This window comes from Labrus mixtus, chromosome 1, assembly GCF_963584025.1.
Source record: "Labrus mixtus chromosome 1, fLabMix1.1, whole genome shotgun sequence".
NCBI lineage: Eukaryota > Metazoa > Chordata > Actinopteri > Labriformes > Labridae > Labrus > Labrus mixtus.
The window spans coordinates 34014498-34029530 of NC_083612.1; the positions used below are offsets into that span (position 1 = coordinate 34014498).

General features: G+C 41.2%; 1 protein-coding gene across 2 annotated transcripts in view; it reads left to right on the plus strand.

The window, feature by feature from the left end:
• Nucleotides 1–15033, plus strand: part of adamts17 (ADAM metallopeptidase with thrombospondin type 1 motif, 17) — a 99642-nt gene that overhangs the window by 67153 nt on the left and 17456 nt on the right. Inside the window, exons 15-19 of one of the 2 annotated variants that reach the window (XM_061042860.1) lie at nt 2827–2947; nt 3768–3842; nt 6495–6575; nt 10070–10227; nt 13846–14005. In XM_061042860.1, the coding sequence (XP_060898843.1) occupies nt 2827–2947; nt 3768–3842; nt 6495–6575; nt 10070–10227; nt 13846–14005 (595 nt within the window). The remainder of the gene's footprint in view (nt 1–2826; nt 2948–3767; nt 3843–6494; nt 6576–10069; nt 10228–13845; nt 14006–15033) is intronic. The other variant, XM_061042869.1, reaches the window with a different exon arrangement.

A 15033-nucleotide genomic window follows, 5' to 3' on the forward strand; every position in this document is an offset into this window, starting at 1 on the left:
CTTCCATCCGGCTGGTGCAACAGGCTGCTGTTAGTAAGAGAGACTGATCCAAAAATAAAGCTTGTGTCTTTTCTGCACCCAGTGAACTGTGCAGAATTGGATACAACTTTAATCAGAAAAAAATCATCAGTGATAACATAATTGAAAAAATGTCTCCCAGTTCAACGCTGTGACGTCCACAGGGGATGGCTGAGCTCCTCATTCATTTAATCATGGTTAGCCGTGTGGAGGGATGAGGACTTTATTCTGATCTGATGACTTGACTACAGCCCGTCTTTTGTGTTTATTTGCAAATGTTGGATGTGAAACATTTGTGAGGAATTCCCCCTGATCCCGGGCCAGGCAAACAAACACACAGAGAGGGAGAGAGAGGGGGGGCGGGTCCAGAAATTCTAATATGGATACAATTATCATGACGCACATGTGCTTACAAAATTCTTACATCGCAGCAATGACTCATCTATCCTTCACAGAGCAAGATCACTCAGAAGAAGTTCAGATGAAGCACACATTCAAAGTGTTCAGTGTTTTCTGCTTGAACAGGGCTTATATTAGTGTTCTAATCAAAGGGGATTTTACTGGTTTTTAACTGGGTTTAAATAACTGTTAGGTAAAACATATTTTGGAATACCTTGATGATATATCTTAGGCCAGCAGACACAAATTCTTATTTCTGCAGCAGAATCTTTATGACACTACTAAACACTATAAGACACTCAGATTGATGTTCTGAGTGTCTGACAACATCACAGAAATCATTCCTCACAGAGACCCTTTTTGTTCATCACAAACATCACTCTCTACAAACACAGACTACATCGATCATTTCACCTCACAGGACACAAAGGTTGGCAGTTCACCTCTACCTGGATCTATTTGTTGTTTTGATCTTTTGTTGTGTTGCATGAATAATGTGTTCAGTGCTCACCATTTGTAAAACTAAAGTAATGCCGTAACACATTTCCTGTGTGGTGCGTTTACACATGCACACTGCTGAGCTGCGTGTGTAAACGGACACATTTTGATTCCTAAAATATTCAGGAAAATTCACTGCAAGTGAGCAAGTGGCACGAGGTGAAGGCGTTTATAACGCAGCTCAGGCTCATGACCAGCGCTCCACTCTAATGATGATATTGCAAAAAGTGTCAAAAAATGTAATTGTAATGTCAGTCTCCGTTGCTTCGTCCACCATTGCCGCGTAGTTCTTCATACGTCCTACGTTCATATGTCCTGCCTACTGAGACCCCACCTCACAAGTCTCACACTGCACGGTGTAGATGTGAACAAGCAACTCAGGAAGATTTCAGGATCAGTGAAAATGCTTTGAACCCAAATATTGACCCAGGTTTGAAAAATATAATTTCCCATTTAAGGTCTGACAAGTTTTGCAGACACAGTGTGCATATGCAAAGCTCTGAATGAGATTTCTTAATATTAGACCTGAATCCACATCGGTTGAATCATCAACCTAGGTTTCCGTTCCTTTGTCTCTTCACCTCTGCTTTTTCTCATTTCAAACATCCACATCATGCATTTATCAAGCTTCGCCCTAGCTCTCGAGCCTGCACACTGGTTCTGTGTCTCCACTAAGAGGAGAAACAGTGGAGAAGTTAGAGAGTGGAGACAGAGAGAAATATGCAGATTCTGAGGTTACAGAGGGAGGAGGAGGAGGAGGAGGAGTCTTGGATGTTTTTCTAAGCCTGGCATGTGAGTATCAGCCATGCTATGAAAACACTGGCAAGGAGAGAGGGGAGAGAGAAACGAAAAAGAGGAAGCAGACAGGAAAAGGGAAGAGCAATATATTTAGTGAAGCTATGAAAATAGACCCGGGAAGGACCCTGGAAGTCTGCCTGGAGAGGGCCTCATGTGGCTGCAGAAAGTCCAGAGAGGCTCGTGAATGTGGGCCACAAAAGTGACTGAAGGATTCTGACAAAGATACTAATCTCTGCTATTTTAAAGCAGCAATATGTAACTTTTCCACCTTAAAATATTTGTTTCAAAGTCAGTCAAATAGTACAATAACTTTCAACAACACCATTATATCTACCTTTAGCTAAATGTAGATAAACATAAGCTAGTTAACTCTGCGCACATACAGGTTTTTTTTTCTTTAGGAAAGACCTCTGACCTTAAAGCGAGGAGTTTCTTAAAGTAGGACAGGAGCAGTAAAGGGAGTTGACCATACATATTTGTCCACAAGGGGGCGCAAAAATCGACACAAACCAAGAGGTCTTCCAAGGAGCTTTAATGACGGGACTTAAATGCATTAAAAATACCTGGTTTCATCCAAGCAACCACAGAAAATTAAGGACTCAAATCATTTCACCTGTTCTGCAATGTATCAGGGAGAAATCTGCATTTATGTGAAAAAGGCAAATAACTGTTGGTGCATTGATTTCCTCAAGATTTAACACCACCTTCTGATGAACACCATGTAATGCCAAACTTTCCTCCTGCAGACAGTATATTTTATTGCTTCTTTTTTTGTTTATTATATTATTTACAAAGACCCAACATTAATCAACCATGAGCACAGACCTTTGCAACATTTAGAAAAGCAGCAGTCTACAATTCTACAATTCTACAATTCTACAATTCACTCAGCAGACACTTTTTATCCAAAGCGACGTACATCAGAGAGTAATGAGGAAACAATGTCAGTAAGTGAGTCCGAACAGTGGCAAGGAGAAACTGCCGAGGCAGAAACCTCCAACAGAACCATGGCTCATGTCAGACATCTGAGAATGTGTCGGGCTAACAGTAAGAGAGAGATGGATCAGTTAAAGACAGTGAATCTATATGGCTATGTTTTTTTCCTGTGGTCAGAAAATTGGCTGTGACGGCATCATCGGCTCCTTAGCCAAAGAGGACCGCTGCGGTGTGTGCAACGGAGACGGGCGCTCCTGTAGGATCGTGAGAGGAGACTTCAACCACACCAAAGGAATGGGTGAGTGTCTGTTTGGGTGTCATATTGTTTACTCTTTGTTTTTGTTTTTTATCTGCAGCTAAAAATTTGATTTCTAGAAACAAGTCAATAAGGCCATTCTCATTTCCGACTTTGAAATAAGACAGCATGGTCAGTGAGCCAACACATCAGAAAATGATGCTTTAGATTCCTCTTTGGTATCGAATGAAATTTGTATTTATTAATCAATAAGAAATATATTGTATTTTAAAATATACTGAACACAGTCTACTGTGAGCCGTAGACAATGTCAAAACAAGAAACTTGCAGAGTCTCTGTCTGTCTTTCATCCATTGAGCAGAAATGTCATCCCAGCCTTTCTTCCTCTGTGCTCAATAATATGCAGGGGAAAAAAATCCTAAATGTGCTCTAAAATGAATGTTTACATGCAATTATTACATGATCGAAAACAAATGAATTTGATCAAAAAGCTGAATGTGTTTTATAAGTTTTGTGAAGTCAAAGTGGGGCCATAAGCCAATAAATGTTGGGACCCACTGCTCTAGAATATCCTCTAGAATAGTCTTTCCATTGGCAGTAACAGTTTGATGAAATGATGTTAATATCTTTGGGTGGTAGTAAAGAGGCAGGGTAACTTATATTTAAAGCACACAGGAATCAAAATTGATCTCATGTTGAAAGTCTAATGTCAATTGAAATGATCAGCCTCCCTCTATGCACCAGGATCCTAATCCCAAGAGGAATGGGAACCTGTGTGTGTTGTTTGTGTGTGTGCACATGTGCATGCACATGCTGGTGTGGTCCACAGGACATGTGATCACTTCCTTGTCTTGTCCTCCAGTCACCACTAGGCAGTGTAAGAGGGTATCTACCTGTGTGATGGCTAAACCCAGAGCTGTCCCCAAGTGTTTCTCATGTAAGGTGCATGCACTGTGTGTGTGTGTGTGTGTGTGTGTTTTCCTGCACTGTCGGAGTGATTCACTGTAGGTAGATGATGCAAACAGTTGTCTGTGGGCTCCCCTGGGTTAAGTCTAAATGTAACAGTTACATAAGCAGATGTTTGACCTCGTTACCTCATTATCCAGACGAGAGTTATGCCAGGGACACATTCCTTTCATCCAAAGTGTTTCCTTCTCCCTGCTGCTCCTGCCAGCAGAGGAGGGGGAGAAAACAGTCGACTCTAATAAAACCTTAGAGATGTTTCAAGTTTGACATTTGAGTACTGTATAAACATCACACGTTTGGTATTTGCTGTGTGTAAACCCAGGTGAACCCATGGCCGCCTGTGTGTAACTGTTGGTGTGCAGGGTGGTGGCGGGCTGTTGGATGGTGCTGGTGGGCTGGTAGGAGGGTGTGTGTGTGTGTGTGTGTGTGTGTGTGTTTGTTTATTTGTTTGTTTGTGTGGAGAGGAGTTACCCGAACCCTGAGAAAAGATCTGTGCAGGATCAGTTTCAGAACAAGGCTCACAAAGTTTTGTAGAATGAACACAATGCTCGAAATGCAAACAATCAGATCTGCACATGGAGTGGACAACAAAGTGGGTAAGGCATTGATTTTTAATCATCTTTAAGAAAAATGACTGCGGTCCTGCTTGGCTAGTAGTTATGGTATCTTTAGATTCTTTCCTGAAATAAACATCAGATGTATATTTAACAAGCAACAACGTCTAGTGTTGAATAATTTAGCAAATACAGGAGTGCAACTTTTTATCTTAAAATTCAACACTTGATTTAACAGCTGAAGAAATTTCTGTTGGAGCAGCACTGTCTAAATGTTTGTGCTTTTAGTTGTCTGTTTATGTTTGCTCTTTGACCATCTAACAGCAGAACTCACTGTTGTTAACATCGACCTGTAAAGACGCAGAATGTTTTGAACAGTCCACAGAGTCATTTTGCATTTCATCGTTTGTGTTCATTCCACAAAATGTTTTGCTGTTGTGTTGTCAGTGTGTCTGTGTTTGATGTCACCTTAAAGTGGCACAGTGTCAGTCAGAAGTGTCCTGATGGTGTGTTAACTGTGTGACTCTGATGTGTGGGTAAGTATGAAGTCATTCTGCTGTTTGTAACTGTGAAACTTTGTCCTTCAAATCTGTGTGCAGACGAGGCTGGTGTCTGTCTGCGGGGCAGAGATGACTGGTGAAACACGACAGCCTCCTCACTTGTCCTCGTAAAATATTTCACCAATTATCATCAATATCTAACAAAGAATATTTAGTTGAAATCGGCTGGTAGGCTCTTTCAGTTTATGTGGTTTTTGGCGCCCCCTGTGGACAAAGTATTAAACTCTGGTAATCTGGATTTGTTAAAGGGATACTTCACCCGTTGAAACATGAATCTGTATTGACATTGGGTCATATATGTAGTAGAAATGTGAAATAAATTATTAGCAATATATATAATATAGCCGTGAGACGGTTGCTGCCGACAGGCCGGTCTTGTGTCGCGCTGGCCCTGACGGCCAGCCGCTAGCGGCAGCCCCGGCAGCCAGCGATGGCCCTGGCGGCCAGCGGGCCGTTGCTAGCCCAGCTATGTTTATATTTTTTCGCCATTATCAGCTTTCTCCATAGAGCCTGTTAGCATAGCTTCCAAGCAATATGGCGGACGTTAAGTTTTGATTCTGGGAGTGAGGTCCCACCCACTGATCTGTGATTGGTCTGTAGCTTCAGTGATCGAAAATATTAGGAACTAGCATTGTAGTTTCACCCCGCTAACCGCAACAGCTTCCAGTGACGCAATATGACGATATTTGCGTCACTGGAAGCTCCTTTTCAGACTTAAAAATACAGAACTTTCCAGTCTCAGGGGAAATGAGGGTGGGATGCACGACCATTCAAAAATACTACCAGGTTTCTAATGATACAAAGCTTAATGCAAATAGATGAAGTATCCCTTTAAAAGTCTGTAGTGATCCAATCCAGTTATATGGATTTGGAGAAAAGTGAACTGGATACCTGATCCTTTGTCCAAAATAATGGATTACCGAATCCAGATCATTGTATCTGAAATGATAGCTTTTGAAAAACCAAGCCCCAGGTGGAGAGTTTGTCCAGGGAGCTTATTTGCATTACTGAAAGTCCTTCCATTCTCCGTCACTCTTCTAATGCACACTGTTATGGCAGAGAATAGCACCCAGCATACTTCAGAGAGTGTCAGCCACATTGAAGTGTTTCTGGAAAGGACATTGCAGATAAGGTTTTTTATAATCATCCTTTTAACTTAAAAAAAAGCTAGGGTAGGGTACACTGGTTCAAGACCCTGTGTGGAAAATTGGTCTGGTATCTGGAGAGGTGCCAGTTCACTTCCTGAGCATTGTCAAGTAGCCCTCGGTCAAGGACAGTTCATCTCTGTTACCCAGAAGTCACCAGCCTGTCCCCCGTCTCCATCTCTGTATGCCAAAGAATCTGTTTTCAAAAGTCAGACAAAAGATCCTCATTGTACTGAAACCTCCCGACATTTTACATTTGTCTGACTTTTGATTTAAATTGTTTCTTTGTTCAAGTTTTGTTGCTCTTGACTACTTTGTCTCTGAAACGGTTCACGTTTTATTATCGTATCTGTCTTTCCACCAGGCTACATCGAGGCCGTGGTGATCCCTGCAGGAGCCAGACGGATCAAAGTAGTGGAGGACAAACCATCACATAGCTTTCTTGGTAATCTTTGAGAAGATTTCATTTTTTATTGAAATTGATCAGCACAATCTTCCAGATACTGTATTCATAAACCCAGTGGTTCTTGTTGTGTTGCTAACAGAACCAGACAGATACAAAGACAAGGGGATAAAAGAGTTAATAACCAGTTCAAGTCGGTACACAGGCAATCCAAAAAATACCAAAACAAACAAATCCAAGAGGGGCAGCCAAAAGGCGAAAAGTCAAAAAGGCAGGCAAAAGTCAAGCACTAGAAAACTCTAGAGAAAAAGAATGCTGGAATGAGGCGACATGAGGGAACTGACAGGGATTAAATACACAGACAATTAGGGGAAAACGAGACACGGGGCGAGGAAGCACAAGGTGGGAAAACAGGAAAAGTGGTGAAAGACAGAGACAAGCGTAAGTACAAAATAAAACAGGAAATGAAAATAATGCTAAAAAAAATGGACATAAAACAAAACATGACCTCAGGTAACTTGAGCGTTTGTGTCAGCAGCTGCTGACGTTCACCTCACTGAATACACCGAATTTGCATTCATTTCATGAATATGTTATCTGAATGGATGGATTTAAAACATTTTGGTTGTCCTTTAGTCCCATTCTTCTGAAGTTCATATCTCAGGAATGGTTGGCGGTAATATTTTCAAATTTGGCACTCCTGTTCACCTGAACTCAAGGTTTAACTGGTCAGTGTTTTGTGGTCAAAGGTGAAGGTGTCAGACGTTGAAGGTTAGGAAAGGAAGAAACGTTCAAGAGTGGAGTAGGGGAGAAAGGTCTTAAGAGTTGAAGGACAGTATTTACAAGAACGGAGGAGAAGATGAACCAATTATATTTGAGACAACACTTAGACGCCTGATTTTTTGAGTCAGAGCCTGAAAAAGTCATCAGTGAAAAACCTAAGATAGCCACTTATGAATAGCATTTCTGACCCAAAGACCCATGGCTCCACCTCCTCCCCCATGGTGGCAGAGACCGGGCCAAAGCCTTTTGATCCCAGATTCCATTGTACCAGAGGGACTCTCCATTCACGGCCAGGACCGGACAATTAAACTGGAAAGAGCAAGGAGAATATTTCTTCTTCATGATCAACAACTACTTCTGGCTTGTTCTTTGTCTTAAGGTGATCTTAAGGTTGATTACGATCCTTTCATCTCTTGAGGGAGTTTGCGTCAGTCATTTTCATCGCATTGTTCACCAACCCAGCCCAACACTCACAGCCAGATGTTGCTTTTATTTGTGCTGGACATTGACTGTAAGTAACACCAATCAGTCAAAAAGTCACATCACAATAGCGTAATGTGTTGTGATAACCCTCTTGATAATTTTTTGGACTTGCTTGCTTTTTTGGACTTGCTTCAAGTAATTTTTTGGACTTGCTTCATGAAAGGACACAAGGTCCTCCCCAGCCCACCTAGTCAACGGATTAGGTTGACTATTCAGCATTGGTCGGTCCAGTGGTTTAGTGTTTAAGGACATCAGTGAGGAGTAACAGAACATAACAAAATTATGTCACTGTAAAAATCAGAGCGAGCAGGTGGCAGCTTGGTGAGTGTGAGATTCATGCTGTCTGTTACATGACTCACTCTTTTTGCATCAGGAACACCATGATGTAATATCACAAACTTTAACATCAATAGGCATCACATTGGTGACATTGGTGGCGGTTGTGGCTCAGTTGGTAGAGTCGTCGCCTCTCAACCGGAAAGTTGAGGGTTCAATCCCCAGCTGGGCAACATGTCCGATGTGTCCTTGGGCAAGACACTTAACCCCAAGTTGCTCCCACTGCTTTGGTGGTGGTGTATGAATGGGATTAGTTACTTCTGATGAATGATACTACATAGCGATCACTACCATCAGTGTGTGAAAGGGTGGGTGTGACCTGCGGTGTAAAAGCGCTTTGAGTAGTTGGAAGACTAGAAAAGCACTATATAAGCTCAAGTCCATTTACCATTTACATTGCTGTGCTGGAATCTCTGTGTAAAAAAAAAAGGCTTTTGGACAGATAATCAAATTTAGACTATTCTGAATGACCGCATCACCGGGGAAAATAACAAGCACCACTCACAACCGCGTATGTAACTACCCTGGCCTCACCTGCACATCTCTCACCTGATATCAGTTATAGTTCTCCTAAAAGAAGAATTTTGTCTCCATCATAGACTCTAGTTCAATCACATACCCAGTCCAACTCGACAGTACCTCAAGGCTCTGTACTTGGACCCATCATTGTCACCATCTAGACCTTGGTCAGATCATCCACTAACATGGCTTGAGTGTTATATTCTATGCCAATGATACACTCATTAACCATCTACCCCTCTCCCCACACAGTCCCTTATCAAGTGCATTTAAAACACAGAAAGCTGGATGTTATCCTACCTGCTCAAGCTTAAAGAGGAAATATTATACCCCTTTTCCACCTTTTCAAACAGTCCCCTGTGTTCAAAATATAACATGAATCAAGCACCAGAGGAGGTTTGTGACCCTGTATAAACCAGCTCTCTCAGAACGCTCCGTTTTGGTGTGTGTGTCTCTTTAAATGTAATGACTCAGTAGACATCACTCCTCTGTAGCGAGAATAAAAATGGCCGACCTGTGCAAAAGTTTTGTTCTAGGCTGGGGGTGGAGTCCACGGGTGGAGATAGCAGGGGAGGGGAGGGGAGGGGATTTTTTTTTACCAGAATCCCACTTGTGACCTCACAAGTTGAGCAAATTTGAAACGGAGCACTACAAACAAAGGACAGGATGTGTTTATTTCACATTTTGTGGGTCAGTAGACACTCAGGTTACCCAAATATATGTTTTAAAACACTGTGAAAGTGGATTTTTCATAATATGACCCCTTTAATGTAGCTGTGGCTCTCAAGGACCTTTTCTAGTCAGCAATTTTCTCCTTGACATGGACAGCTACACCAGCTGCCCAACCACATGAGGCATTGACCTGGGTATCATTACAGACAGACCATATCAATCTGGCCAACATTAAACTCATGAATACATGCGCATCCTACCAACTGGAAAAAAAAATCCAGAGGGTTCGGCCCTTAAACTCTGACTCCTAACTGGACAGGAGCTGGAGAGGCTCAAGGACTGGCAATACACAGCTGTATGCAGCACATCACCTCAACCTCACATCACCTCAACCTCACATCACCTCAACCTCACTGCCAAGTCTCAAGTCACATTGTCAGTCCGACTCAACCATAACCCATCCATGCTCTGCAGTGTACACAAACAAATCTTTATCAAGTGAAGTCCTAGAAATAATCTGAAAATGTCAGAGCACAGAGTCAGAGAGGATGAAGACAACCAGAGATTAACATGACACATCCATTATGTAATGTTACATGGGCAGTGTGTGTGTGTGTGTGTGTGTGTGTGTGTGTGTGTGTGTGTGTGTGTGTGTGTGTGTGTGTGTGTGTGTGTGTGTGTGTGTGTGTGTGTGTGTGTGTGTGTGTGTCTCTCTCTTCTGACCTCCTGTGTCGTCTCTACAGCCCTCAAAGACTCGAGTAAGAGTTCCATCAACAGTGACTGGAAGATCGAGCTCCCTGGAGAGTTTGAGCTGGCCGGGACCACCGTGCGCTACGTGAGGAGAGGACTGTGGGAGAAGATGTCTGCCAAGGGACCCACGAAGACCCCCCTACACCTGATGGTAAACACAGCCATCACAGATGACTTAACCTGTACACTGGTTTGTTTTGTCCATATGTTCCATTGAAGTTAAAAATGAGTGATCTGTGGTTAAGTAGTGGACAATGTAAAGCCCTGCACAAGAACTGCATCATAAAACCCAGAAGCAAATCAAAAGGTTCTCAAAGTTTATAAAAAGTTAAAAGATTACAAAGGAGTAAAAAAAAGAAAGTATCTTAAAATATCACTTTTAAAACTAAGATACAAAATGCTTTACCAAAAAAGGAAAATCAAAATCAAAAAGGAGGAAAATTTACAGAAACAAATCAAAATTTCAAACAGCAAAATAGGAATCAGGCAAAAAACAGGAACACACTCAGCACAAGAAGAGTTTGAGAGTTACATGAAGGCTTGTCTGTACAGGTGAGTTTTTAGATGCATTTTGGAACATTCCAAAGATTCTGCAGATCTGATGGATTGTGGGAGTTGAATCCAAAGGGTGGGGGGCCTAAAACATCAAATCACCTTTAGTTTTACAATTAGAGCGATGGATAGAAAAGGAGGCTGGGATGTGATGAGTGGACGAGCGGCAGAGGAGCAGAGGAAGAACGTGTGATTATTGATACAGACTCTAAAATACCTATTACTCGAATATGATTGAAACCAGCTTCAGGCTGTACCAGACATGCCAGCCCAGTTATAAAATCTGTCAAGTAAAAAAGGTTTGATTGATGGTATTAAGGCTGCTGTTAGATCAAGAAGTGTTCACCTCTATCTGCCTGCATTAGGATCACATCGGTGACTCTTAATCATGCTGTCTCAGCGCTGTGTTTATTACAGATCGGAATTTATCAAAGCTGTTTTGACCCTGAACAAGTTGAAGTTAGTCAAAAACAAGTTTTTCAAGGATACAATAACAAAATGTTAGTTCCCCACTCTGTCGGCTCCAAAGAAAGCCAGCAGCACAGGTAAAAACTCAGATTTTAAAAGAAGTCTTTATCTAGCCTTATCCCTCTGCTAGATAAACACATGCTTTGAACGTGCTTTGAACATGGGCTATTACCTATTTATGGAACTTTTGGTATGATTTTATGATTTCATGTGAGTCTTCTGGGTGTAAATGTTTTGACTTGAGCCTCTAACCAAAGGTAATTTTCTGTCACTATGTGATACGCAGTAGTTTTAGTGTCTTCAGACCAGAGGAGTGTCCAAAAAAATGAACTAAAATGAACCAAACAAGCCCTAATCTTTCATTGCAAAAAAACTCTTAAACAAGCAAGACAGTTTTCTATTCTAATCTGCTAAAAAAATAGTAGAAAAAGTAGTAACAAAAAGGGCTTCTCTCTTTAATGACTGCGGTGCGGTGCTCTAAATTTACAGTGAATCTCTTTTCAAAGGTGTTTACAAACTAACAGTCCATCTATCAAAATCTAAACTGAATTCCACACTCACATGACCAGAAGAGCAAGCCTACATGAATCACAAAGGAGATGGAGATTCAAGAGATTTAAAAGCATGGATGTCATGGTTTGGCCAATCCGATTGCAGCGATTCTGGTTGATCCCTCCAATCAGCCACAGGATCTGCACCAGCAGCCCCACACAGATAAAACTTTCAGAAATACATTTCCACACACTGGAGGGGAGGAGACAGAGCTGCACAAGAATCTTATAATTATAATATATTTATGATTAATATCAAACACTCCCTGAAAAGATGATGTTGCCTTTTGTTGTCAATACGGCTGCTGTACACTATTACAAATAAAGTCACACATTTATCAGTGTATCATTATGTACTTTTTTCAGTGTATCACTATTCATACGGGCACACGGTCATCTGTGAATAAACGCTAATTAAGAACCAAAGATATCAGTCGTCTGACCATATTTCAGCAAACGCAGAGCTCCTCTGATAATAGGAATCCAATCCTAATTGGCATCTCAGGCCTTTGGGGTGGGCATTTTTTTAAGAAGATCTATTTCTGCTAGAGAATATTGGATTCTGTGTTGGGCATTGTAAACAGGTTTTTGACAGCATTTGGGTGCAAAGTCAGCCAAATCATCTTGCTACACAGTATGGAGACCCATTCACAGAAAGAGCTAATTAAAATCCACAAAATCCACATTACTCTATGTATATTACATTATGTATACATGTTGGTTAATTTGTACTTTCATTGTGCTTCATCTCCACTTTATTTCAGTGTTAGTTCATGAACGATAATTGATTTGCTTAAATAACCTCTCGTCTCTTAATAACCCTAAACACAGAGCTCCTGGTCCATTAGTGTGTGACGTCAGGTGAAAGCTTTTTATTGTCTAGGGGAAACACTGGCAAACAGTAGAAGCATTAAGGCATTGTCGCCTGCAAAATGTGAGGTGCACAACAATGTTTTCAACCAGAAATGTCAGTACAGTGAAGTCAGCCTCCACTTATTCAGTGTGAATGTGCTGCACCGAACACTGAAGGTGGGGGCTATTTCCCAAATGAACAAATTAAAACAGGTCTTCAGGTTATACTTAGCCCATGTGAATAGGGCTTTTATAGGTCACATATGTATCAGTGTAGAAATGTTAATACAGGCACATTTATCACAGAAAATGTTTTTCCTGTTTAAAAGAGTTTCTGTCCATTAAGAAAAGAAAGTCTGCTCTCCATATTGATACTTTGTTCTGTGTCTTGCTTTGGAACTATTCTACAGAGACTTCAAACAGTTTCTTAATTTTTTGTGTGCATTAATTTATCTGACAATGAGTTTGTTATTTAATAACTCCAGAATTGAATTTTGGTGTGTTGCAATTCTAGTTTTTTTTGGGTTTTACATCATTTGTTGTTTAGATCTACATAAAAAAAAAAAAAACATTTAACAAGATTGAATAAATGTGTACTGCAGCCCAAATTTAAAACACAGAAGAGAGCTGTCTCCCCTCCGCCCGCCCCCTCCTCCGTAGAGTCGATGTGCACGCAGGTTGCCATGTCACAGACACTGAAGCTTCAGTGTTTAGCCAGCTCTTCATCAGTCTTAAAACTTTCTGCGCTCGAAGCATCGCCAATATTTATCCTGGTGTTACCACGTATGGTGTTGGAGCTTATTAGAAAATGCAGAGGCTTTTTTTAGCTTCTAGTAGAAACAGTTATATCTGAACCAGTTGACTTGCCTTATTTCATACTGGAACACCTGTTCGTTTGCTCATTGCCTGGCAAACCGAGGTGCGAGGGGTAAAACGTCTGTGTGGGGCGGCCTTAAAACCGTCTGGTTAAAACAAAAAAAGACCATTTGGGACTGGAGTCTAAACTAAGAAGAAGGACAAACCGGCTGCTGCATTGTTGTTAGAGAATCCGGCACTTCAATGTAGCATGTGTGAAAAATGTATTCTCAGGACTTTGCATTTGTAATGGCAAACAATCAGTGCTTTCATTAATCATTTTTCATAACCTTCAAACTATCACAATGTGCAGACCGAATAATACTATTTTAGAGGTCTAAGCGTTTATTTGACCTGCTGGTTTGGGGTATAACATTACTTTAAAAAGACTCCACAACTCTATTATTTTATGTTCTGTAAAGAATCCCAGAAGCAGATTAAAGTATTGTTTGGTCAGTAAGCATCAGTTCCTTTTTCTGTGGTCCTCTCAGGTGCTGCTTTTCCATGACCAGAGCTACGGGATCCACTATGAGTACACTGTGTCTCTGAACTTGACTCAGGACAGGAGCAGTGAGGAGCAGAGAGAACCAGAGTACCTCTACATCTGGACTCACAGCAGCTGGCAGGACTGCACTGTTCAGTGTGGAGGAGGTAACACACTTTCATCACACAATGAAGCAAGCAGCCCTTGGCATCAGTAAAACAGTGGAGGCTTGTGACTGGTGCAAAAGTACTTTATTATTCTCTCATCGAGCAGCATGAACACAGAAGGCAAATAAAGCCTAAACAGTCTTTTAATGCACAGTGTTTTAATACTCATGCATTTGACCAATACTGAACATTATTCAATGTTTATGTTTCTACATATCATACATGCACAGCGCATCATCTCACTTTAAAATGAACACATTAACACACACATCAAAAATGTGTCAACAGTCTTTAAAACACTACGCATCACATTCACATTCAACGTAATACACTCAAGTGCACTCAGCATAACGCAACGTTCCTTAAAGGTGTAAAATATACAACTATTACCCTAAAAAAAAAACGTCATGTCAATTATGCTTGGAAACATCGTCGGTAAACATATTCTCTTCCTCGGGTCTGTTTGGCCCGTTCGTCTTGACTACGGTCATCTCAGAGTTCGTTTTCATCTGGGGTAGTTGGTCAAGTTATTAAAGTGCAAAGTGGAGATGTGCAAATGTGCAATTCAAGTGCAAAAAGAGCAACAAATAGTTAATTGTTGTTTAACATATTAATTGCACTTGGTAAAAATAAGACCTGGAGTCTTTTAGTCTTCCTCACTGGAGCTCTAGAACGACGATCTGAGGGTTAAAGGTCAAACTCTCTGTGAAGTGGGTGATCTGGGATCACAAGTATGGCCCTAGCTTTCCTCAGGACCTGCTGATTATACAAGGTCAAAAGCCCAACCTATGCCTATACAAGTTCAGGCTTCCATACCATGCAGCGATGCAAAAATTTAAAACAGATTCAATAAAACTTTTATAAAACAGAGTGGAAGTGATATGGAAATCATAATGAGCAGGTCTTGTGTCTGGTTTAATGAAACTACAATTCCAATAGAAAATGCATCCAGTCTAAAAGCACAGGTCCGTCTTCTTGGTCATCTGTGTGCTGTTTGATGTTCCTCTCCACGCTGTGTGCTCTGGATC